General features: G+C 36.7%; 1 protein-coding gene across 1 annotated transcript in view; it reads right to left on the bottom strand.

Moving 5' to 3' along the window:
- Positions 1–27,825, bottom strand: part of LAMA2 (laminin subunit alpha 2) — a 613,971-nt gene that overhangs the window by 359,572 nt on the left and 226,574 nt on the right. Inside the window, exons 5-8 of the mRNA XM_049652971.1 lie at positions 11,845–12,024; positions 8,824–8,913; positions 7,345–7,462; positions 1,446–1,624 (exon numbers count right to left, since the gene is read on the bottom strand). Of these exons, the coding sequence (XP_049508928.1) occupies positions 1,446–1,624; positions 7,345–7,462; positions 8,824–8,913; positions 11,845–12,024 (567 nt within the window). The remainder of the gene's footprint in view (positions 1–1,445; positions 1,625–7,344; positions 7,463–8,823; positions 8,914–11,844; positions 12,025–27,825) is intronic.

Raw genomic sequence — 27,825 nt, 5'->3', positions numbered from 1 at the left:
TTACATTCTATACAACAATCCCAACTAATATTTCTGTATTGACAGGTTCATTCTAAAATTGTATGGGGAAAAAAAATTGTACGGGAATATATAAAAACTACTGTGTCCAAAACATTCCTCAAAAGGAAGAATAAAGTTGGTGTATGTACATTTCTGATTTCTAGATTTATTAAAGCTAAAGTAATTGAGATAGTGTGCTATTAACACAAGGATGGACATATAAATCCATGAGACAGAACTAGAGCTCTAGAAATTGACCCACAGTAATTTATTCACATGATCAAACCACATGATTTGCAACAAATGTCTCAAAGCAATTTAAAGGAGAAAAAGAAGTTTAAAAATAAAGGTTCTGAAACAACAGTTTAACCATGTAGATCCCCATCATTATTTTATGTCACACTCAAATATTTGCTTGAGATGGGCCATAGATCTAAAAGCTAAAATTGTAAAGTTTCTAGAATTAAAAAACAAAAACAAAAACAAAAACAAACATATCTTGGCTTGAAGGAATACTTCGTAACAGAAAATCTAGGAATAGCCAATAAGCACTTAATCTGAAAATTAAATACAAAATATGATCTGCTGTAAAATTCATAAGAGAAGATCTGTGGTAGCACAAAGCATCAATGGGAATGATTTAGCGATTGCCAAATACCTACTTGCCACACTCACTGTGTCCACTAGAATAGCTACTTCATAAAGATAGTCAACACCAAACATTAGAGATGATATAGAATAACTAGAGCTCACAGACATTTTTGGTGACCATGTAAAATACTGTTACTAATTTGGTAAAATGTTAGCAGTTTCTTACAAAATCAAACAAAAATATCCTCTAAAGCAAGTATTCTAGTCCTAAATGTTTATGCAAGCAAGGTAAATCAAACAGGACCCAAAAAGACTTACATAAAATATGTCTTTCTGTGAATAGGTTTTATTTCCTTTAAGCAGTGTTTTGTAGGGGCTAGCCAAAAACTGAAAATGACACTAACAGCCACAAACGGAATGGATTAAAAATTGCAGTACATTCATGCAAAAAAATATTCATCAGAGTCAGTGATTTTTTTCTAAAAAAGAGCTATCGATGCACACACACTACAGATAAGTCTTTAAATGTTATACTGAGGGAAAGAAGGAACACAAAACAGTATGTAGTTTATTTCAAATTATGAAATTCACTACAAGGCAAACTAAGTTATGTTTTAAAAATCAAAACAGAGTTTGCCAAGGAGTGAGGATTGACTGGAATGGGGTACCATGGAACTTTCCAGAAAGATGGAAATGTTTTATATCATGGTTTCCCTTTTGACACATTCCTAGTCACCTCTTAGAACTTGCAGTCCAACTGTTCAAAGAAGTTTTCAAAATTATTTTTCTGTATGATACACCTCTGTATGAAAAAGCCAGAAATAACACTTCATGAAAGAAAAAGTATGCTTTACCCCTTTGGGTCTGAAGAAGCCATCAATGCATGTCTCACAGTTTATACCAGCAGTATTTTGGGTACAATTCACGCACACACCCCCTCCAATGTACTTTCCATGTATATTTAAACTCAGATTTCTTCTGGCAACATTTTCATCATAATAGCATTCTTCAGCTTTCCCATGACAATTGCATGCTGCATTAGAGAAAAATAAATTTATAAACATTAATTTCAGGTTTCAGATGTATTCAAAAATCATTTGCCGTTACACAATAGATTTTTATTCTCAATGAGAAATTATATTGTGTGTATATATATATATATATAATCAGTACAAAAGTATCTAGAAAGTTTTTGGATTTACTGAATATACTAATAAATTCACATTTTAATGGAACATGTTTAATTTATATGTTTATAAATTATATGTTTAATAAACTTATAAATTACAAGTTATACGTTTAATTTATAAAACAATATAAATTAAGCTGAATCATATGAAACTGCCAATATTTGACTGACTTTATCTTACAAAACTGAAATTTCATATGGTTAAACCCACAATTTCCTATTATGATAAACAATGAATTATTGAACTGTGGTGGTGAATTGTTAATATCCAGGTAATCTGCACTGGTTAATTATTATATGTGAATCTCCAGGTGGTAGATCCTATGGGTAAAAAAGGGCACTTAGGACTCCTATCGTTCCTTTTTTGTACTTCTAATAACTAAAACTTGGGGGTTTTATATGCTATGTTCTGTTCTAAGTGTCTTATATTTATTACCACTGATTTTAATTCTCAAAATAGCTTTATGAGTTAGGGACTTACATTAAACACTTTCCATTTATTAGGAACTGAGACAAAGAGAAGTGAAATAATTATAAAAGGTAACCAAATCAGGGGTGCCTGGCTGGTTCAGTTGGTAGACCACGTGACTCTTGATCTGGAGGTTGTGAATTTGAGCCCTGCATTGGGTGTGGAGATTACTTAAAAATAAAATCTTAAAAAAAAAAAACAAAACGGTAACCCAATCAGTCCTGTTAACCCCACTCTGAAGTCAGGCTCCAAGTCCACAGGGCTAACCACTGGCACAAATCCTTTTGTTATATCTGATAAGAGATATAAAATATATGATAAGTGCCAAGTAATCAGGACTGAATGTGAGCTGGTTTGCTTAGTGGCTGAGATCACACGGTCTTGCACAAGTCTTGGATCTCTAGTACTTAGTACTCATGTGATGTAGGGAACTTCTTAATTTCACAATGGCTCAGTTTCCATAAACACAGAGAGGTCAATAGTAAATACCAGACAGGGATATTTAAAAGCATTAAGTGAGAAAATGCCTGTCGAATCATTAGCATAATGCCTTGTAAATAAGTTCTTAATTGATTTTCCTGCCCACCCCCCTCCCTTTGATCCTCCTCATCTTCAGCATAGGAGTTCAGAAACGTGAAAAAATCGCTCCCTCAGAAAGACTGGGTAAGGCTTTATAAGATGGGTAAAATTTATTTTAGGATGTGAACTAGGGAAAAAGATATCTTATGCAGAATCTCCTTCCTCAGATCCTGAATTTCTTTGGTGTTCCTGCATGGATTTCCACATATATGTGTGTTTGGTGGGATGGGGGGGGGCAGTATATGTGTGTATGCAGGCTCATGTGTGGGGCACATAACTCAATCCTTTATTTTTTTTTCCACACGGGAAACATTTATATACTGTTCTGAACTATTTCCAAATTTTACTAACACTAAATACCATAGCTCTTTCTCTATTAGCATGTTTTCCCCAAGGCTGCACAGGATACTTCTTGAATGGGATGCTTATCAGATCCCTATTAATGGGCAGTTACACTGTTTCCAGATTTCTCTGTGATAAGTAACACTGAGTACATCCTGGGAGAACAAAGAAGTCAGGGAGAAGTGGGGAGTTCTTGTGTCAGACTGCTTCCCATTTGTCAGTTGAGTGACTCTGAAGAGAAAATTGAAATCTTGGTGTTATTTTAGTGCTTCCCTCTTAGGGTTGTTGTGATAAAGCAAAACACCTGTTGGAATGCCTGAGCCATAGGAAATACTCAGCTGCATAAATGTTAGTAGCAGTAGCAATTGTGTACTAATGACAGAATCATGATGTTCTCTGTATGGCCAAGTGGCTACATCTATAGACTAAGTGCCTACAAGTATCATTTCTAGGCCAATTTTAACTTCAATTAACTTGAAAAATGTCCCTCCAAAAATGCTGCCAAATTACTCTCTGTTCAACATACATGATAAACAGTTTAACCATAGCCTTACCAACACTACGTACAATCAACCCTCTTAGGTCAGTTCCTGGACATAGTAAACATTTGAGTATTTGTTGAGCGAATAAATGAACACTTTGATGAGTTAAAAAGAGTATTTTCATTGTTTTTATTGGTACTTCTTTAATTATGAATAAGTGGGATAACCTCTGTAGGGTTATAAGTCTCTTCCTGAGGAATCCCTGTTCTAATCGTTGCCCATTTTTAACCGCTGTATTGAATTTTCTTCTTTCTTATTCTATAGAAGCTGCCTTAATATGGTAAGAATATTATATCCTTGTCATGTTTGTAGCAAATACCTTCCCCAGTCTGTTGACTCTTGATTTAGAACAGAGTTTTCTTGCCATACTGATGGAAAGTTTTCAAACTTTATTATAGGGAAACTATAGTCATAAATATAAATCACTAGGCATTATAAGCAGTTTTATATCTTTCAGACAATACACAAGAATTCTTACAAATCCTGTTGTAACAATATATTGGAAGAAACGGTCAAGATTCTGCTTCCAGTGTAAGTAGAGGGAAATATGGAGGAATGGAAATCGATTCTCACGTCATTTAGATTTAGCATTTATAAACATGAGCCAGTGTAGGTAAAACACTGATGTTTGGGAGTCCTTCTTTTCACATGCCATGCAGCAAGGGCCCTCTGCCTACAGCCCTGGTTGCTGTTTAAATGGCCCCCCACCTGTGCAGCTCCCCATTTATAGCCTCAGAGAATGTGGATAGTACCTACTCACAAAGAGCAATTTTTCACTCTGCGATCAGCAGTTTGCTATTTCACAGAACATCCAAGACACGTGATGGAAACAGTCTTTAGTACAGGCTTAGCAATGGAAGAAATATACTTTGCTCTCTAAAGATATATCCTGCTTCAAATGAGCCAGATTGATGAAAATCCAAATCAAACTCGAATGAATTAGTAGGTAATTATTCATCTTTTAGAAGGATTTGTCATGTTACCGAAGGATTTTTCTGCATATTAAGGTGATTGGAGCACGGTTCAACTTGGAAAAGAAAATTTTTCATATCAGCTTTTAGGAACGCACACATTACCAAAAACACAGTATCTATGCGAGGTTTTGTGATTTGGACTCCTATTGTTAATTTGTGGGGAAAAAAGAGAAACATTTCTTTAAGCTTGGAAATACCACCTCCCATCTGTCCCACAAGAAAAAGGTTATTGTTTCAGACAGCCACTATTTAAAAAATGTAACAAGTGGCAATCTGCTTTTGTGTTGCTTTGTCCATCCCTGCTGCTACCAAATTTAAGCTACACTTTTTGTTTTCTTGTTTAAACATGTATACACAAGTGGGGAGGGGTAAAGGATTTTACAGAACCATCTAACATTATGTAGTTATAACTGTGCAAGAGAATGTCAGGGGCAACAGGAAGAAACCCTCTCCCATGCTATCCCTTCTTGTGATTGCTTTTATTCCACCAACAGAAGAGGAACATGATTAAATTTAAAGAAGTTTGAGACTATGAGTGGTATTTCACTTAAATTCACTCTTAGGGATGAATGTCTGCTCTCACTGGGAGAAGATGTGGAGAATCCAAGGGATTGTCAAGGAATGGGGGAGGAGATATATGAAGTAAACAATGGCTGGGCCACAGGATGCCCCTTTTACCACAGTGAGTGGTGGTGGCACGTTTCTGCAGATATAATTCAGTAAAGATGGGTGATTTCTAAACCAAAATATCTTCACAAGCAGGGCGACACAAATCAAAATGCAAAAAAAGGCGAGTACAGAAAATGGAGGGACTCGACATGGATAGTATATGCAGAATCTTAAAATTTTATGGTTAGGGAATTTTATGATTAAAGTTTACTATGATTCAATAGTTTTAAGGACCTACTATGTCTTATACATGATACATTATGGTAAAGTTTTTTTTTTCTATAAAAATACAAAGTTGGTATTAGCTTAAAGGTCTACCAAGCCTGTTTGGGGGGGCGTTGTATACCTATGGAACTGAAAACATGTGATTAGGGCTCACTAAGATATTAATATTTGAATTCAATTGAATTGGGCTTCATGGATGGTTTAGATTTATAGCTCAGCACAAGACTTTGTTTTTAGGTCCCATCTTGGCCTGTGCAGATTTCCAGAAACACAGGTTTCTCTAGCATCCCTGTCACGGGCCAGTTGGCAGTATTAGGCTAAAAGTCATGTGTTACAGTTCTTGGGTATTTCCCTTCTGAATAAAACCTAGACATATGGGTTACCTTCAAAAGTGATAATATTAAAGTATTAATGAATATTTGTTGACACATGTTTGCACAGCCAGTTTTACTATTTTTCATTACTGGCTTTTTTCTTGGTTGTCACTGTCCCATAATTGCTACAGCATAGTTTATGCTAATGATTATCACTGGTGCCATTTCTAATTCTAGTATTTTATACTGTTATTAATGAGAAACCATACATTTAAAATATTTATTATTACTATTAAAATAAATATTCTATTTCTATGAATTTGTTTCCTTGTCTTCTCTGTTACCTTTTATTCTCATATTCTTCCCAGCTACTGCACCCAAACATCACCCTTTAAGAGGTGTAACTAATGAACCAGAGTGGTTTTGTTTTGTTTTGTTTTGTTTTGTTTAGGTAATAATATAGGTCTAACCAGTAAGGTATAATCTCTCCCCTTTGGTTTTTCTCCATTTACTAGATGATTGGTATTCAAAAGCTATTTACTAGGGCGGGGAGCTACAAAGGAAGAAGGCAGAAAAAGCTGGAGCTATACTGGTTCCAGAATCATTTTGTAAACATATAAACACATTTAGAAAACTAGTCCCCATAGACTGTAGGTTTTGCTGAATGCTTATTTGCATTTTGAGGAGTGTGTGTGTGTGTTTGTGTGTGTGCATGTGTATGTGTGTGTGTGTGTGTGTGTGTGTGTGTGTACATAGTTGACCCTTGAACAATACGGATTTGAACTGCACGGGTCTACTTATATGTGTATTTTTTTCAGTTAAATATATTGGAATTTTTTTTTGGAAATGTGTGACAATTTGAAAATATTCACAAATGAGCCATATAGCCTAGAAATACAAAAAAAAAAATTAAGAACAGGTTAGATAATATTGTAAGAAGGGAGTATATAATACATATACCATACCAAATATGTGTTAATTGTGTTATTGGTAAGGTTTCTGATCAAGTAGGCTATTCATGATTAAGTTTCTGGAGATTCAGTTATACAAAAATTTTTGGTTGTGGGGTGTCAGCTTCCTAACCTCCACATTGTTCAAGGTCAGTCACGGAGGGGTGTGTATATGTGTGTGGATAAGCTAGAGATCTATCCTGATGATGGTAAGTGTACACTATGCTTTTACTATGCTTTTATCTATTTCTCATTATGTCCACACAGTGGTAAAGTCATAGGCATTTGGTAAGTTTCGTCAAATTAAACAAACAAACAAACAAACAAACAAACAAAAACTGAGGAACTAAAACAGCAGGGTAAAGGAGCCTACCAGCTATTGCCCTAGATAAAATATCTAAACTGGAAACAGGCACTTACCTAAAATCACCACATGTTTATATTACCTGCATACCAGAAAAGGAAGAACCACATAAATTGCTGAATTCTCAGGAACATACCTTCGCATTCAGTTTTAGTCAGAAAAGTGCCAGCTCTCCAAGGTTTCTGATGGAATCCTGGACAGCACTGATCACAGCTATCCCCACATGTATTATGCTCACATTCACAGCGGGATTTCTGGTCAGAAATTGGGGGCAAAGCATAATTTTAATAATTTTGAGAGCCATAAATGAAGGGTTTTTCCCAAAAGATAGAAAGAAGAGAAAAGAAAACTTTGAGACCATGTACCAAAATGTGAAACTCATGTCAGTCTGGAAAGAGGTGCCAGACTTGGGAGTGGATATATTTGATCAACACCAGCCTAAGGAGGTTCAGGCTAGTACTGGAATCACTGGGCTTAGGTTTAGAAGAGAGCAGAGAGGCCCAATTGAGAATGGTCTTGAAGACTAAAACCCCTTCTATGATTCCTGAGATCTGCAGGTTTTCTGGTTTGGGATGCAAAGTACTGTTAACATTTGGGGGGTGTGGGAAGAGGAGAATAGGTTCATAGGCATCCAAGGGCATCATAGAAATCTAATGTCCCAGGACTGAATCTCCTTACTGTGTGTGTTCTGAGTACAGTCTCAATGCATCATGTGGAACTGGTCCTGTAAGGCTGCCTTGTGGGCTCACACAGCTTAGGAAACACTGCTCATCAGTTCACATGATCGACAACACCCACACCTGCAGAAAAGCCGTACCACAACCTTGCCAGAAAAATATGCCAGGGCATTTGAACCTTCCCTAGCAAGTAACACTATGATGCAGTAGAAAACCAGCTTTGAGAGAAATACCATTTGTATTACAGTTTTAGAAGAAAAAAAACTATACATAGGTAACTATGTTCACTGATCTTACTACTCTATATGTTTCTTCCATATAATATATAATAGATGATTTTGCCTTTCGCCAGCTTATGGCCGAGAAAAATAGATGTTCATTCATCTTTTGAGGTTGTACTTACTTAATACATTGGCATTAATGAAAAATCCAAGCCAAGAGCATTCTAGCATTTTCTGACTTGGCAGTTCCATCACACTCTTGAATACGTTCTTCAATCCCTCTCTGTATTGCTCCTGCCCCACCTTAGCCCCCTGTTCCACGGCCATTCATATTTACTTCCATGCGCAGTTTTCATGTTTGCATTAATTTTTTTGATGAAAACCTTTAAAAGAAATGGTCTGGTTGATTGATGGCAGGCGTTCTTTAAATCTAAATCATACAGCAGGCTGTCATAGCTAGAGAGGTTTCAAAATAGATAGACCAGTTTTGGAGACTTTTTGGGAAAAAAAACTAATCTGTTTTTTGATACTGTGATGGCTGACTTCAAAGTCTATCATCCTAACTGCCGGCTCGATTTCACCCTGGGATGACTCTCTGTTACACCGCCTAAGTGGGGACCTGACTCCCATTCACAGCATCCCTATCGGCAAAGTGTCTCATCAAGCATTTTACAGTTGAGAGTTTCATTTTGCTAAGCATCCTATAAATATACATACATTTGTCACTGGATCAAGTGGACAAGCCCTGGCATGACCGTAGCAGATGCACATCCCTCCGACCGAAATATCCTTGACCGAGTAGTAATACTGCAAAAAAGCAATCCAGGGAGAAATCCTGTTAAGCTGACTGCAAGGTGTAAGTAACAAAAGGGAACATTCACTTAAAAACTTGACTTTCTGCTTTTATCTTTCGTTGGAAGCAAGAGAGAAGGACAGAGGGCTCACAAAAGGTATCAAGTAACTGTTATCATAACCCAGAGAAAGAATGCCTTTCATTTATGTTTGGCGGCCATTTAAAAAATTTCTTTCCCACAGACATACAAAGTCTATGCTGGAGTATTTATTATTTGACAGCAAGTTGTTATGCCAGGGTTGGGGGGGAGGTGGTAATTACAATAATTCCTTATAAAAATGGGTTTATGTAGTTTTGTGAAAGAAAATCTCCCTTATTGCCATAATAGGAAACTCGGTGATCATTAGTCACATGTGGACTGTTTTACTTGACGGATTTGAAGAAACTCAACATACTTAGAGGAAATCATGCTCAGAACAAAATATGTCTTAACCACATTAAGATGAAATAGAAGGTAATGAACTACAGGATTGATTTAACAAACTTTAAGGAGTAATTTCTATGAGTGCAACATTTGCTTTTTTCATTATTATGTTAAAACGTCCATGTGATTACTTTCTTATCTGAAATTAATATAAGTCTATGTTTTTAATTGTTTTAATCTACCTGGCTATTTTTAAAGATAATTTATAACTATAGTACTAGGCTATTTAAAATTTTTAACTAATATGCATATAACATTTCACAATTGTGAGAGTATTTCACATTATCTTATAGAATCTAGGTAACTATCTCAGTGGTAGATGGTCCTACTATTCCAATCATTCACATTAAAAGAACCCAGCAAGAATAAGTAGGTAAACACAAATCTGAGTTTCCTAACTACAAATTCCATTTTTCCATTTACTTTTTTTCTTTTTCTCTTTGTTTTTGTTGTTTACATAGAGTATCCTTTATAATATTTTTGTTACTTCTATTACTTCATATACCTAGACCTTGACCTTGAAATAAAACTTGCTAGAGGTTTAGGTAATGTAAAAGTCTGCTTCTCACTAACTTCATCACTTAATAATACAGATATGAACAGGGATATTTGCTCAGAAAGCTGATACAGTACTTTTGTAGATGCTTTTAAAACTAAGAAATCTGTTTTTAAATATAAACGCATAGTGCTTCACTTTTGAGTCATGAAGAGGAGCTGAAATTCAATATCCTATTTTTATATATTTAAATTTATACGTAGTGTTTACTGAACTTGAGTACTTTCAAAGGGCTTATTTATATGTTGCATTTTACTGCACTATTTTAAAGGCTCTTGCACAATGAAGTTATAAATAATAGATGTGCCTCCCAACCCCCACTCTGCCTTCTGCAAAAGATGATAAAAGGAACATATTTATTTACATTGATTTTTTTTCTCTGTTAGATATACTGTCGGAAAAGATTAAATTTCGCTTCAGAATTACTCAGTCTTCCTCACTGTATATTTTCAAGTCATGCCAAAATTATAATTAAACATGATTTTTTAAACAAGCAAAGAATCTACACGTTGCAGAAAAATAATGATTACTTCTGCATAAGATAATTTACAATATGCTGCAATATTATGCAAGGGAAAATTGTTTCATGTTTAGAAAGTACAGGGCACTAAAACATCCAACATGTGTTGTATGGGGATAATCAAACTTTAAAAGTTATTTCTGTGATGATGGAGTGGTGAGGTGTAAGTTAAGTAATGAGAAGAAAATATATATGAGGGGTATTCATGAACTGTGAAAAGTGCTGCCGTTCAATATTTAGTGTGCTGGGTCAGCAATTTGTAACTTGTGGCAATAGTCAGGCCTTTTAGAACTAAGTGCATCATTCTAGAACTAAGTGCTGTGTCTTACCATCTTACTTTCCCTCTACAATCCTATTTCCACCTTCACCTCCAGTCATGTAGTAGATATTCTGTGAGCATGGATTTTCTTTATGGACTTAGAGCTGAATTGGTAATAATGTCCTAGTTGTGTAGCCACCTATAAGGAGTGCGACATAAACCAGTGAATGTGGTAAGGAGTAGGTAGGAGGAAACACAATTATTACTCATAGGATCTGGACTGATCACGTATGTCATAATCCACACATTCCAGCTTAACACTGGAAAACAGCCTTTCTGTGAGCTCCTGTTTTCAAAGAGCTATTAAAAGGGATGCCGTCATTTCTGTTGTTGTTGTTTTTCTGATGTTCTGTTTATAAAAGAAAATAAAACAGTGTAAACAATCTGTTTTCCCCTACAGTAGTGTTTTTTTAAACTATAGCTTGTGACTCAATGAAACATAAAGTTAAATTATTTGAATGGGCAAAATGGTCCACAGAACAGCAACACTCACATCACCTAAGAACTTGCTAGAATTATTCTTTCTCAACTCTGCCCTAGACCTACTGAATCAGAATCTGCATTTCCATAATACCACCAGCTAATTCTATTCACATTAAAGTGTCAGATATATTGTAATGTGTATGTGCATGTGCATGTGTGTGTGTGCGGACTGAGTTGTGATATAAAATTTAGTTCTTAGTGTGGGTTGTGGCCAAAAATGTTTCAAAGCCACTGCACTTCCTACAATAGTTCCCCAGGGCCAATTATAATAGTAGAACAGATACCTAAAATGACAAAACTAATTTAGTCTTTGAAAATCAGATTACGAACTAGGTATTATAATCTCCATTTTACAAATGAGGAAATGAAAGGTTAATAATGTTAAGAGTTTGATAAATGTTACATATCTAATAAGTGACAGAGTTTGGATTTGAACCAAGGATGGTTATGCTGAATTTTAGTCTAGCAACAAACCACTCCTACAAATCAATATTAAAGATACCTTGTTAAATTATTTAAAAATTAATTGATTAACAGTAAAAAATATCATTTACAGGCTGCAATACGATTCCTCATAACTTACTCTTCGTGTGACAATCGGGTCAATTTCTCTTGGGTCTTTGTGAGCAAACATCATCAAGTCAGCATTCAGGGTGCGGATTCTCTGAAATCTCAGGCGAATATAGCGAGCGGAGGTGAATTCCAGCAGTTCAGGAGAAGGGTCATCGGCACTTGGTCTCCCATTGATCAAAGAGATGTGTATCTACACAATATGGGAAATGATTTAACAAGGAAAGTTACCAAAAATAAAATATCTGGCTTTCTCTGATTTTTCTCAGAAGAATAAAATTAAGCTTCACTTCTCTCAATTAGGCAGACACAGGTTCATACTTACTCCCTGGAATCTAGTAAAGTAATTGAGGAAGTTTACGGACCTTTTAATACTTGTATAAGCAATTCATTTGTTTATATTTTAAGTGTTCTCTATATACTGTGATTCCCCATTTTCTTTTGTTCCAAGGCATGGCATCTACTTGATTTTCCTAGGATTTCCATAAAATCTTAAGTCGATCATTTTTTTCTGAAACTTATTATGTGCTAAAATTATTTCAGAATCTGGTATATAGTAGGAAACCAGAAAACTTGATTTAAAAAAAAGTTACAAAATATCGGATAAAACAGGAACCCATCAGGAACTTAAAGTAATTCTAAAATTGAAACTATCTAATTATACAGCCTTAAAATATATACAGTGAAAATCGACACATTACAAGGAAACTAGACAAATCTACAGTCACAGTGAGAGATTTCAATAGGTTGTTTTTTTTGTTATTTTTTTTTTAGAAATTGATAGATCAGACAGAGAAAAAATTACCAAAGATTTAACATAGTCTATGAAAAATACACTCTATGAAAATACATTAAAACCTGGATGGAACAGTAAATTTTTTAGGAAAACAATTAGCACAATTGACACCAGAAAAAACAAAATCTAGTCATATAAAAATTGGAGAAATTAGCAAAGAATACCTTCTAAAGGTGCACAAAGCCCACATTCTCTCACAGGGATCTCGGGATAGAGAATTCTAATGAGGGAAAACTGACAAAACCAAAAGTACTCCTATTACAGATAAAAAAATGATTTCCCTAATATCTGAAGAGCTTCTGTAAATCAGCAAGAAAGAAAGATCAACAACTAACACAAAAACCCAAAAGATGTAAAGGACTATTCCAAGAAAAGGAAATATTACTGGCTGTTAAGCTTTCGATAAGTCAATGAACTTCACTCATAATAACAGCAGCTAATTTAAAACACAACAAAAAACTTTTCCAATTTTTTCATGTTGTTGAAACCTAAAAATACGTTTAATACTCTCTGATGGCAAGACTAAAGAGATACAGGCATTCTCAAACACTTACAGGTGTGAGTGTAAATGGCACAGACCACTATGAAGGTGAATTCAGGAATAACTATCAACACTACAAAAGCCTAGAGTTTTGACCTAGAAATTCCACTTATGGGAAAATATCCTACATATATTATATATATATATATTTATATAAATATATTAATTTTATATGGCATTTTATTGTAATAGCAAAAGACTGCAAACAATCTAATTACCATCGATAATGTACGACTGGTTAAATAAGTTCTGCATCTATATAATGAATTATGTGCACCATACAAAGAAATGAAGAAACTCTCAATATACTCAAGAAGTATAGTACTTCACGTTTTCTGTACTTTGTAAATGCATTATTATTCCCTATACAATAAATCAAATAGAAATTATTCAAGAAACTTGAAATTGACTCATAGGTTTTGGACAGAAAACACACACACACACACACACACACACATGCACGCACACACACACATGCACACACACATACACACACATACACAGGAGGCTAAGAAGACTGGGAAGTGAGAAGAGTCTGTGCTGGTCTGAGGGTTGTCCCAGAACACAACAGTCTGTACATCCACTGGGAAACTGTGACTTGGGGTCACCCACAGGAGTTTTCATCCACTTTTGCAAGATGATAAATCATGTGTGTTAATTATGTTTTTTTGACAGGAGAGGCAATGATATGTTTCCATTCCTAACATCCTGCATTTAGATAATCCCCGAGAGCTTTTACAAACTGACTGCCAATAAACTACCGAATCACTAGAAAAATAAATATAGCAAACTCTGGATGAGAAACTAATTCTGATGCCACAAAGAATAAATTCAAAATGGCTCATGAGAAAAATATGAAATGTCCTAGCTATTTGAGTCTACCTTCGATACTTAGTAGAGAATAAATTCACTGAATCAACACATTTGAGGCTGATAGAATGCAAAATCTTCTAAAACACTGAATCTCAAATACTGAATACTCTCCCTCTAATGTAGGAAATTCTAAAAGATTTAAGTAGGTCTTGTATATTCCACAGTTCTGGCACCTAGCAGGTGAGCCAGCAATACGTTTAAAATTAAGTTGTCTGTGTGACTTATGAATGTTATCAATTAAGTGTAAAGAATGAATAAATAGACACATGAAGCAATGAAAATTAGTTACCCTTAGAGATTCTGGCATCCAAAAAATCACCAGTGCCCTTGAATTCATGCTTAAATTTGTATCTTATCAAACTCTTTTCATTGCTTCTAAAAGTGCTCCTTGAAATAAAAGAGAAAATCACCACATGTCCAGGATTAAAATTATTAAATTTTATTTGGTGTTAATGCTATGGGAACCATATTTGTACTGTATATGGAATCAGTCAGTTCCTCATTTAAACATACAGGAATTTAAAAAATGGTGCACATGCTCTCATTTAGGTTAATAAACCATATGATAGCAACATAAAGGATTCGGCAAAAGAACATTTCTCCTCACAGCTTCGGTATTTTCATCAAGCCACTCTGCCAAGAGATCTTGTGAGTATAGTTAGTCCCAAGCTGTTTCTGGGACATAAAACCAGCCAGCTGTTTGGCCATGTTGTGTGCAGCTTCCTTCTATCATTTTTTTTCCCACTCTCCTTCAAAATAAATCATAATATTAGATAGGATATTTCCACTGGCACTTTGCTGTGTAATTCCAAGTCCACTGGAAAGCTTAGCATACTTCCTGATCTCCTGTGGGGCGACAACTGGAGGGTGTCTATCTTCAAAAAGATGAAAAGTGTCAGTCCTTAAGACCACCGCTGTCTTGCTGCGAGGCCGTGGGAAGCCTGTGGCAGTCTGGTATCTTCTGAAATGATTTCCATTACAGACATGTTGGAGACTGTATGTTCATGCTGTCAGAGGAATTCATTCCAACTGAAAATATCAACCTGATTAACAGCCGGCTTTCTAGATTTTAAAATTATACTCTTCTTCGAAATTAGTTTGCACAGATAAATAAAAATTTAAAAAAAAAATGAGAAATATCTTTATGACCAAATGTCTAAATCAATATTATACTCTACCCATCTAAATTAATTCTGTTCTTATTAGTGTAAGCATACTCTTTAAATCACATCTCCTTTGCAGATGGATAGATAAGACCTCTGTGGTTTGATAGTGTTTTTGCCTTTATGATTAGAATATAACTTAAAAATAGTTTTTTGCAGCAATTAATCAATTCCAGTATGGATACTTGTCCCTTATTATTATGTTTTTTCTATTTATATTACTACAGTTGTTTTAGATTTCTGGAAGAACTACAATCCTAATATGTTCCCCAATGATACAAGTTTATTGACTGACTGGATAGGTGGGGGAATTATCGTTAAAGATGATTAACAATTATCAGAAACTTTGAAATGAGTAGTACTCTCTTCATATATTTTAAAATCCCATTTTCTTTCGTATTTTTTATTTGAGAGAGAGTGAGAGAGAGGGCAAGCAGGAGAGAGGGGGCAAATGGTGAGAGAGAGAATCTTAAGCAAGCTCCACACTCAACACAGAGCCCAACGTAGGGCTTGATCCTATGAACTTGGGATCATGACCTGAGCCAAAATCAAGAGTTGGAAACTCGGGGCGCCTGGGTGGCGCAGTCGGTTAAGCGTCCGACTTCAGCCAGGTCACGATCTCGCGGTCCGTTAGTTCGAGCCCCGCGTCGGGCTCTGGGCTGATGGCTCAGAGCCTGGAGCCTGTTTCCGATTCTGTGTCTCCCTCTCTCTGCCCCTCCCCCGTTCATGCTCTGTCTGTCTCTGTCCCAAAAAAAAAATAAAAAACGTTGAAAAAAAAAAATTAAAAAAAAAAAAAAAAGAGTTGGAAACTCAACCAACTGTGCCACCCAGGTACCCTTAAAATCCCATTTTTATTACTAGTCTTTAAGTGTGCCAATGAAATAAGTACAACAACTTGAAAGTGAGGTGATCCCAGGAGATAGAGCAATAAAGTCCATGGGTGCTGGATGAGATTAGCTATCTATAGCTGTGGTCAAAGAATTTGTATATAAATGGGTGGCTGAGACTCGGGGGAACCTCTTAAATCCAATCATGCTTAATATAATAATTTAGAGAGGGAGAATAAGATTTCAATAACTTTGAAAAATGAGCCTAATCACTTTTATTTTGTCCTGTGAGGAAAAAAAAGGCATATATTTGGAGGAAGGGGTAAGCTGTGGGAAGCTTAGGAAAAGGGGATATAGCAATAATTTGTCACTGTGTTTCCGGCACAGAGCAAAGGTTCTGGTTCTGGCTCCAGGTGGTCAACAGAAACCCCCAAATGATCACTCTTCAGTCCTCACCATACTTGATCCGTTTGCAGCTTTTAAAACAACTGATGACTCCCATGTTCTGGACACCACACTGTCCTGGTCTTCTTCCTACCTCTCCCACTACCTTTCTCAATCTCCCTCACTGTTTCCTACCTTCTCTTCTCCCTGACTTTCTAATATTGGAGTAGTACAGTGCCCAGTCTTTGGCCACCGCTCTTCTATCCACACTTACTCATGTGATGATCCCATCAAAGCTCACCAATGTAAATGCCATCTCTAATTATAGGATTATATAATAATTCTATATAATATTTGTATAATTATATATATGATTAATGAAAGTAAAACACATCCCGTGGCAAAAAATACATATGTGCATATGTACATACATACCATCTATACTGAAGTCTCCCACACCTGTATCTTCAGGCCTAACCTCTCCTCTGAAGGTCAGGATGCAGAATCCAACTGCCTTCTGGATATACTGATGTGGCTCCCAAATAGGTGTCTCAACCTTATATCTCACACTGAGCTCCTGCTCTTCATTCCTCAGTCTTCCCAACTTCACTAAATAATTTCAGCTTTACAGCTACCCAGGACCAACAACTTGGGAGTCCCGCTTGACTGCTTTTGTTTTCTGTGTTCCGGCATCCAATTTGTCTACAATCTTCTTAGCTTTACCCTCAAAATCTATCCAGCACCCAAGCACTTCTCACCACCTCCCCTAAAGCCCTCTTGGTGTAGACTCCCCCTCAGGCACCGCAGGAACTTCCCAGCAGTGCTCGCTCCTACCACTCTCACCACTCTAGAATGTATTTGCAACCATAGCAGCTATTTGTTTATTTGTTTGTTATGGTTGTTTCAAGTTTTTAGTAAATGTGTCCATGAACTTATTCTTTGTATCTTCTGAAAACAAAAATCGCAAGTTTAATATTAATGATTTAAAATACTGTACACCAGGGGCGCCTGGGTGGCTTGGTCGGTTGAGCGTCCGACTCCCATCGGGCTCTGTGCTGACAGATAGGAGCCTGGAGCCTGCTTCGGATTCTGTGTCTCCCTCTCTCTCTGCCCCTCCCCTGCTCATGCTCTGTCTCTCTCTCTCTCTCTCTGTCAAAAATAAATAAATGTTTAAAAAAATTTAAATACTGTACACCAAAGCCTACTCTCACTATGCTGCATGTTAGTCCATGATTTCTTTACTTCTGTTAGCCAGATGTCCTTCAGGAATTTCTGCAGAGAGTCCTCTTCAGCAGATTATATGCAAGAAGTGAAAAGTGGCCAGCAACTATCCGAAAGAGGGTGAGCCACAGCAAAAGAGGCCCATTCCCAGCGCAAGCCCTGCGCCATAATCATATTCATCGTGAGCAGACTGCACCCAAGTTGTCATTTCCTGAATGGGAGCAAACGTTCTTAGTCTCTCCTCTATGCTTGGCGCTTCAACAACTATCTTGCATATTCTCTTGAGCTCTGCATCTGTTTCAGGGAGCTCTCTAAAAATTCCTTTGAAAACATAGTTCCACTCCTGTCATTATTTTCCTTAAAACCTTCCAATGCCTTTCTATTTCACCATCAATAAAAGCCAAAATCTTTACAATGAACTCAAATGATCCCAATGCCATTTGTACCTCAAAACACTGACAAAGAAAACAGTAACTTCAAGAACTCCTTTCCTGCTCTTTCTCTACTCACAATACTCCAGCTAGACTGCCATCTTTGCTAGAACATGCCAGATAGGATTTGGCCTTTGGAACTTCGTACTTGGGGTTCCCTTGCCTGGAATGTTCTCTTCCCAGATACTGCAATGCTCACTTTCTCATCTCTTTCCAACCTTGCTTAGATGAGGTCTTCTCGGTGACTCTCTAATTACAGTGCAAATTTCATCCTGGCATTTACTCTTCTTGCTACCTGCTTCAATGTTGTCCATAGTACTTTTCTTCTACCATAACATGAAGATGATTTGCTTATTTACCATAATGATTATTTCTCTCCCCTCTCTGGATCATAAATCCCAAGAGTTCAGGAATTTTTATCTGTTTACTTAACTGAAATAATCCCCAGCATGTAGGACAGCATCTAGCAAAACTTAAGTGTTAAGTATAAATTTCTGAATAAATGCTACTTAAGTAAATCCTAAGTATTTAGCAAATTCAACTAGCTTTCTACCTCAAAAGCAATTTCATAAATTAATGAAATTTTCTTAATATTAGATGAGTAAATCTTTGAGTGTGCAAATATTTCCACAAAATGAAATTAAAGTCAGTAATCCCCTGTATCATGGTCTACCCAAGCATTTTGAGTTAAGTTGATTTTGAGAAAATTAGGAAATTAACAGCTTTGATTCATGATTTTCTTAAATCAAAGTCTACTGCATTTATTTTTACTGGTTAAACATTAGTTAACGTTATTCTCTTTTATACCAGGGTTTCACTTAACAGGCTATTCTCAGCTGGGAAGAACTAATAAATATGTTTTCTGAGTCATGAGACATGTATGTGAACTTAAGATCTACTCAACCCTATGTTGTCAGCAGAGCAAAGCGGACCTTTCCCATTGTGTAGATTTTTCTTTTCTTTTCTTTTTTAATTTTTTAAAAAAATGTGTATTTATTCTTGAGAGAAAGAGAGGTAGAGCACAAGCGGGGGAGGGGCAGAGCGAGAGGGTGACACAAAATTCGAAGCAGGCTCCAGGCTCTGAGCTGTCAGCACAGAGCCCAACGTGGGGCTTGAACTGAGACGCGGTGAGAACGTGACCTGAGCTGAAGTCGGACGCTTAACCAACTGAACCGTCCAGACGTCCCTGGTTAGTTTTTTATGCAAATTGTATTCTGGCTATCTCAGTGTCCAACCCATAAATTTGAAGTACTATTATTTACAAAAGAGTTCATAAAAAACAATAAATTATATTAAAATTATAGAACAGATTCCTTAAACTCTATGGACTTGCAAGAACAATCAATAAGGTTAATTGACAGTGACATAGTGCCTTATTTCTAGAAGAAGTGTTTTTTTGCTAAAATATATAATCATCTTTATGGATTGTTTAGTTTTGTTAGATGTAACTGAATAGTTATTAAGAAATAACCTTCCTTACCTTATCAAAAAATTTTTTATTGCAATTTGTTAAACCCTTTCAAATCAATGCATTATTTTTAAAGACTTAAAAATGTGAACATTTATGAGTATATGAAAATTAAGGCCTGGGTAATAAAAATACACCAAACAAAGAATAATGTGACATAATATATCATTTATAACACCAGTTAATAAAATATCTAAACATTTCATACTGGAGATTTTCCTATCAAGAATCTTTAGGGCCTTAATGAGGAAATGCGATACTATGAATTTAACCTTTTTTCAGTCCATTTTTTCTAGTATTATCAAACACAGTTTATTGAAGTCCTCGTTCCAGTTTCCTTTTCCCCATATTTTGTTATTTGTTCCAACTAATAGCTGGCATTTTAATGATTGTTTTTGTTAAGTCAATCATTGCTCATTTGTGCATCCAGGAAATGAAGTACTATGAAGGCTTAAAACACATGCTTACAAAGTTTATCTCTGGTCCACCTCTTCACACTTCAGTATTTCTCATTCATTCATTTAGCCAATCATTCATTCAAAAATATTTATTGGCTACTTACTATATTCCAAATCACTGAGTCATTTTTCACTTCTCATTTTGTGCTGTGGTCTATCTCATCTCTGGGCTCCTTTTCCAAACACCTTGTCTGTCTCCCCACTGCTCCCCGTTTGCACAGATATACTTTATGTATCATTCATGTCTCAGCGCTGATGCCAATTCTTTCTACCATGAACACCTCTGTGTCCTGTGTAGGAGCTCCTCTTGTGAATTCTCTGAGCTCCCGTGACTCTCCCCTATTATCACAGCCTGTTTACTTGCTTGTGTTGTATCTGTTAATAGACTATAAGTTCAATGAGAATGGGAACTTTGTCTTATTTCCAATATAGTCCCAGGGCTTAACATAGTGAGTAGTACATAGTAGATTCTCAATAATTATTTACTGAAAGAATAAATCAATATCTGTGCCCAAATATTAGAGACTATGATAGAACCTCCAACCAGCTAACCCTTTCCTCATTTACAAATCATGGATTATGTATGTCATTTTAAAATTGATTTTGTAAAATTAAAAATAGAATCACCCTATGACCCAACAATAGCACTGCTAGGAATTTACCCAAGGGATACAGCAGTGATGATGCGTAAGGGCATATGCACTCCAATGTTTATAGCAGCACTTTCAACAATAGCCAAATTATGGAAAGAGCCTAAATGTCCATCAACTGACAAATGGATAATATATACAATGGTTTATATATACAATGGAATACTACTTGGCAATGAGAAAGAATGGAATCTGGCCATTTGCAACAACACTGATGGAACTGAAGGGTATTATGCTAAGTGAAATAAATCAGTCAGAGAAAGACAGATACCATATGTTTTCACTCATATGTGCATCTGGAGAAACTTAACAGAAGACCATGGGGAAGGTGAAGGGGGAAAAAAAAGCTACAGAGAGGAAGGGAGGCAAACCATAAGAGATGCTTGGATACTGAGAACAAACTGAGGGTTGATGGGGCTGGAGGAGAGGGGAAAGTGGGTGATGGGCATTGAGGAGGGCACTTGTTGGGATGAGTACTGGGTGTTGTATGGAAACCACTTTGACAATAAATTATATTAAAATTAAATTAAAATTAAATTGATTTTGTACATATTTTACCTGTATTTTTAAATCCAATTATTGGATGTACATCAAGAATTTTAGCATGAATTTCGCTTACCATAATTGAATAAATCTCACTAGAACTGCAACAGTTCAAGTTCCTAAAAAGACATAGGAGTATCTCTGTAGTCGTATTATTTAGATAAATCAACAACAATAAAAAATACTTAAGCTGAATAGAAAAATAATGGAGTATATGTGTAGAAAGGTGTACTTCCCTTCAGATGCCTCAACATTCTTACTTAACAGAACTAGAAAGATTTTTTTCATACATAGTACAATGCACTGACTTAGTTTGGAAGGTCCTTAATAAGTATCCCATCATCATTAGAAGTTTACAAGCCTAACCAAAACTACTCTTCCATGGCTTGTGACTACTGAGCTACATGAAAAGTAATATTTTAATATATAAAATGTCAAGGACTGTGTATGACTTTAACTTCCTTAACTAACACATTTCAATACCGGGAAACATTGTCTTAATGAACTATTTAAATATGACTGTATCATTGACTATTCTATCCTTAAGCCTAGTCTTAATGGATCTTCCATTATCCTGTAAGACAATATTTTGCTTTTGACACTGACTTGGTTCCAACCGCCCCTGAAATTTAAATTGCTTTTCTCCTGTTTTTCTCCTTCTCTTTCTCCTTCTTCCTTTTTTCTTTTTTTTCATAATTATAATTCTTGCATTTGTCATTTCTGGATGACATCTTTACCTTCCATGAACTATTTAAACAGATTCTTCACTGTTAAAATAGTAGTCATTAATAAATTGTAGCATAATACTAAAACCAGTTCTCTTCAAAGAGTATTTGTCATGTTTTTACTTTTCTTCTCTCCTAGTTAAATTAGTTAAAATATTGCCCTCCAAAGGTTTGCATAGCTTCTCTACTGGTCAAAGAACACCTCTCTGTCTTGTCTATCTCTCTCTCATTTTATGTCAGTTACTTCTTTTTTCTACCAACAGCACATTTCGTGTGGTAGCACTAACTCATGTGTAACTACTCAATACACAAAAGGACAACATTTTTTAGAAAAATGAAAAATAGAAGCAAAGTCTCAGATGGTTTAGGAGTTTCAATGTTCTCAAAATTTCAAAACTGGTATGGTCCTGTTTTCCAAAAGCTTCTGGTGGTCTTCTTGCTTTCTACAACTCAAACCAAACCAGCAAAACATTTACTTCTAATCCACTTGTTCAAGAGAAGCTTAAGTTAGTTCCATCTGAAATATGCCCAGATGGGTTAACCATAATCCATCATAACTGAATGGAAGATCTCAGTATCATTCCCACTGGTCATGATGTATACAAGGAACAATGACAACTAAATCCCTAAAGTTTTCAAAAAAAGAAAACTATTACCAAGTGCAAATATAATTCCCCCTACCCTTTTATGTGTGCTCTAAAAGAATCTTGACAGGCGGGTGCTCATTGTACCTCTATTTTAAAATTTATGATTATTTTCAAATAATGATTTTTAATTTTTTTAATGTTTTTATTTATTTTTGAGAGAGAGACAGAGAGTGAGCGGGGGAGGGTCAGAGAGAGAGGAGCAGAATCCGAAGCAGGCTCCAGGTTCTGAGCTGTTAGCACAGAGCCTGATGTGGGACTCGAACCCATGAAAGCAAGATTACGACCTGAGCCAAAGTTGGCCACTTAACCAATTGAGTCACCCAGAAACCCCTCAAGTAAGGATTTTTAAAGAGTACTCCAAGTTAAAAATTCCTTATTACTTGTGTTTTTCCTTTTCCAGCTAAAGTATATAATATTTGCATGGAAAAAAGAAGAGTTGTCAAAATAGGTTTTCTTGATCTCTTTTGGGAGCTTCTCATTTAAATTTTATCAAATGCACATGCCATTACTAAATCTTTGTGCTGTCAAGCTAAGACTATATAGGGATCCAGACATCTTCTGAAATTCATAGCCAGGAAAGAATCTGAGAGGAGTTGCTTCAGCGCAGGCCATGAAGGAAAGTCACCAGAAGGAAAGTTCTCTCACTCTCCTCTAACATTTGCTTTGTGCCGAATTTTGTTTTGGGTGTGCCTCCACCAGAGACTGACTGAGACAATAGTTTTGTTAGTCATCTATTCCAACTTCACAGCTAGTTCAGAAATTTCTTTGCAACATAAAAACAATAGTTACTATTTTGTACTTACTGGATACCAGACCTTCTTGCATGTGATGTGTGTATACTAATTCATAGAGTATTAACTTATTTAAAGCTTTCGACAATCCTTTGAGGTTGGTGTTGTTATTATGTCCTTTTTTAAGTTTATTTAATTTGAGATTGAGAGAGAGAGAGAGAGAGAGAGAGCGCGAACACAAGTGGGGGAGGGGCAGGGAGGGAGAGAGAAAATCTCAAGCAGGCTCCGGGCTGTCAGCCTAGAGCCTGAAGTAGGTCTCAATCCCACAAACTATGAGATCATGACCTGAGCCAAAATCAAGCGCTGGCCACTTAACTGACTGAGCCACCCAGGCACCCCTGTTATGTCCTTTTTTAACAAGAGAAAACATATATTGGCATTTTAACAATATGGCTAGGTTCATATAGGTAAGATTTGTTCCAGTTCTGACTTTGTTGGTTGAGCTCCTCAGCCCGACACCACACTACCTCATAGACTGGAAGTTGTATAAGTGCTTGTTGAACAAATAAAAGTCAGTCATCGAGGCACTATTTGCAGACTTCTAGCAACAAGAAGCTCGCCTCTGGGAGGAGAACCTTTCCCATGCACCTTCCCTCCATTCTTTCATTTGCCTTACTTGCATTTCAATCCTATCCATGACTGACCCTAGTATTTTAATTCCACTTTCTCTTTATTACCCTGCTCTTGCTCCTCTGGAATTATCTATATTGTTTGATGTCCCCAGCTCTTGGCTTTTCTTCATTAATTTGAGTCAGATTTATCCTACTGGTTTTATCCACTTTAAACTTTGTGAGGGAGATTGCTTAATATGCTCCAGGGTACCACTCAGGACCCACCACTAGAACAGATGGAGGTCGGCCTCCCGAGAAGGGGCAGGGATGAAGAAGAGTAAAGAACAAAGGATCACTAAGCCAAGAACAATCTCAGACCTGATTCACACTTCCTGGCATTGATCCTTCTCAGTAGTGGTCCTCCTGGTAAACAGATGCATAGCTCACAACCAGAACATGTCTAAGAGTTGAAGTCTAAAGCATCAGTTATCCAGAAAAGAACTAACAACCTCCAAGGTCTTACTAACATCACAGTAATGCAATGGGTTATGACACATTTAGTACTTAAGGATTAAGCATTCACTGGTGCGCAAAAGAATTAATTTACAGCTTACAGAAAAATCTACTAAGTAGGAAGTACTAAAATCTTAAATTATAGAAAGAAGGGGAAAAGAATATGCTAATACCAAACATAAATATCTGTGAAACTAACATGCTTTTCCTTACCGTGGAGAGCTGTTAGAGAAAGTCCCAGACAGAAAAAAGCCACCAAGAGTACAAGTGACCCACATTGGTAGGACAGAACAATCAGTACACTTGAAAGATATAATAAGAGCACAAAGGAAAACTTAAGCAACATTTTCCTGTTTTGTTCTCCGTCCTCGTGTGGGAACACTTGTTTAAAATTAAAATAAAATCTTGGAGCAGGAAGTCTAAATACTGCGCCAGATCCTGTGTCATTAGATTGGAACAAAACCTAGACGAGTGCTTGAAAAAGAAATTCAGAATTCAGTCTCTCTTCCATTCTTATTCTCTGACTCAAGGGCTCCAGAGAGCAATTGTGTGCGTGTGTGTGTTTGTGTGCGTGTGTGTGTTTGTGTGTGTGTGTGTGTGTGTTGTAAATATATAAATGAAACACTGTAAAAGTACATTAATTTGATTTTTATCCCATTTATATAAAAGCAGCATTTGGGGGGGGGCTGTTGATGCTCTCACGTAGGTTCATGTTCAGAAAGGTTCTACCTCAAACAAGGTATGAGAGACTTTAAATTATGAAGTGATACTTCTGGTTAGGGAAGAGTTTGTACACAGACATACGTTTCTCGGGATTGAGCATGTCCCCCTAGGCTGCCTCTGTATTTCTAACATCTGTAACATATCTGCACGCTAACTGGTGTCCCTATGGTGACTGCCCACGTGCCTTCATCCTTGAATCCTTGCCTGTTCACTCCCTGCTCTCACCAAATTAGGGACAGGCAGGCTCACTCTCTGAACGTTCCTTTCTTTGCCACCTTCCTCTCCTCTCTTATTTTTGCTCATGTTATTAACTTATTGTTGTTTCCATATCCATATCTTTACTTCTCCCTCTCTCTCTTCTATCCTTCTCTTTCTCTCTCTCTCTAAAACTCTTATCTTGCCTCATGTCATCTGTAGAGTGAAATTGTACATGGTTGGTCAAATTTCTAGGCTTTCAAGTGAAATCACATGTTCTATTATCTAATTATGGCCTCTATCCCAGTTTTTTGAAACTATAGGTTTCCCCTTTCCAATCTTAAGATTTTTCACTGCACAAAGAGTAAAATAATAAACAAGAAAAAAATAAGGTGTTTTTTTTTACAGAACAAAACTTTTTCATTCCATACCTGAGGGAGTTTTATTCCAGTGGGTTTTTAAACCTGAGTACCAATGAGTCTGTGTGTATGATGGTAAGGATGCCTGTACATGTATGCTTTTCTAGTTTTGGCGAGGCTAAGCTTGTGCCAGATGCTTTGTGTCATTGTGTGCATGTGTGTTTGTGTGTATTTTGAGATAGTTAATCACAGTTTAAGACCATGTGTGTTGGAGACAGACTGCTTGAGTTCAGATTCTGGCTCGGCCACGGACTACTGGTATGAATTTAGGCACCTTAATCTCCGTGTCTCAATTTCCCATGTAAAAGGTAAAATACCTGCATATCGTGCTGTTTGCTGAATCAAAAGAGGTAATTCATACCCAAACAGAAAAATGCGTAGCACATACAAAAAACTATTAGGTGGTGGTTGTTGTTACTCTTGAGAAAGTCAGAAAAATAATACAAATGGTTTTGTGTCTCTCTGCTAAGCAGGATATGCTGCACCCTTTACAGAAGTTACCTACTACCAACCTGGACGGCGTCAGACAACATAAATAGCAGTGGCAAAGTTCCCTCCCACGATGGAAAGGTGATTCTGGAAATGCCAAGAATGTTGGACATCCATGGGAGACTACGCATCAAGAGCAGGCCATGTGCCTGCATTTTACCTTCTTATTCATATCCAATTTTGCACAAGTAACGAAGACAAAGAAAGATCAGAGGGACTTCCTGGCTCAAATCTCCTCCAGCTCTGTGCTGGCCGTCGCTCTGGGGATGGCCTATATTTCCATCTGCCGACATGCCGGCCTTTGGGGCTGACGACACAGTAGGTGACCAAGTGCCAACACTAGGGTTGCAGGAAAAGGAGGCTGTACAACGACTGACATCTGGGCAGGAGTTGGTGAGAAGACAAAGATGATAAAGAAACGGATGTGATGTGAGAAGGGACTCTACACATCTGACCTCATGCTGAAAATTTCATTGGCGTCACCAGGTTTACAGCACGCACTGTGATGTGCACCGAGAATTCAGCAATATCAAAGTTTTTAAAAAGGGCTTCATTGAGAAGGTTTAGTGTGAACTTTGCCTGCTTTATTGAACAACAGCAATAACAAACACGAACCATGTCAACAGTATCCAACATTCAGGTTCCTCCCATTGTTCTGTAACAGAGGTGGATCATAATCATTTATTTACTAGGTTTGTAGGCTGCTGGCTCTGCATACCCCTGACATCTGCACAGCACCAACAGATCTCTAGTCCCTTCAAAGACACAGAGTGCACCAAGGGACCTCTCCTCCCACACAACCAGAGGATGAAGTTTTCTGTAGATTGACTGAGTACACAGTGTTCTTGTTCCTTTGCTGGATTCACACTAATAACTGACCACAGGAAGCCGCGGGGCCATGCCCTCAAAGAAGCTCTGATACAGCTCGTGATGTTGGTTAGCTGGCAGGGGGTGGGGACATGCTGAAATTCGGGGCCTCATTTTCTGCAGGAATTCATGCAGACTTGTGAATATTAGACACATTAAAACTTGAGAAAAATGAAGAAACCGCTGGTACAAGGTCACTGATCATTACTGTAAGTTATTTATCTAAAGTGGATTTTGTTTCACAACATTCCCTTTTCTCTTTCCTCTTGACAAACACAGTGTGAATGAAAGGTAAAGGGAATAAAACATTTAATCAATCATCCAGGGGCCAGGGCTGAATTGTTTTCTGTTATACATTGGCTGCCAAGTTCGCAGAATCAGGTTTGTTTTCAATTATTTGCAATATGCTTTCCCAGAAGAATTTATAATAGGCTGTTTAGGCACTGTTCCCTTTTCTATTAATGACAAAAATACAACTGTTCCTCCTTAGCAAAAAGAAAAGGAGTTAAATTAGCAAAATTGTTATAAATAGTGCTGCCGGGCTTAAGAGTTTTGGGTTTGTTTTCATTCTAAACTGGCTCCAATGAAAAATGGTAACAAGATGGTTTCATTTCTTCTTCCCTCTCACTGTGTTTATTTCCAAAATAAGAAGCTAACAGTCTCTTTTGGAGATAGTTTATACTAATTACACCTGTAAAATGCACATACACTTAAAGATG

Source organism: Panthera uncia, assembly GCF_023721935.1.
Source record: "Panthera uncia isolate 11264 chromosome B2 unlocalized genomic scaffold, Puncia_PCG_1.0 HiC_scaffold_24, whole genome shotgun sequence".
In the NCBI taxonomy this organism is placed as follows: Eukaryota; Metazoa; Chordata; class Mammalia; order Carnivora; family Felidae; genus Panthera; species Panthera uncia.
The sequence above is the reverse complement of the archived record's forward strand: the minus strand, read 5'-3'. Positions and strand labels throughout refer to the sequence as shown.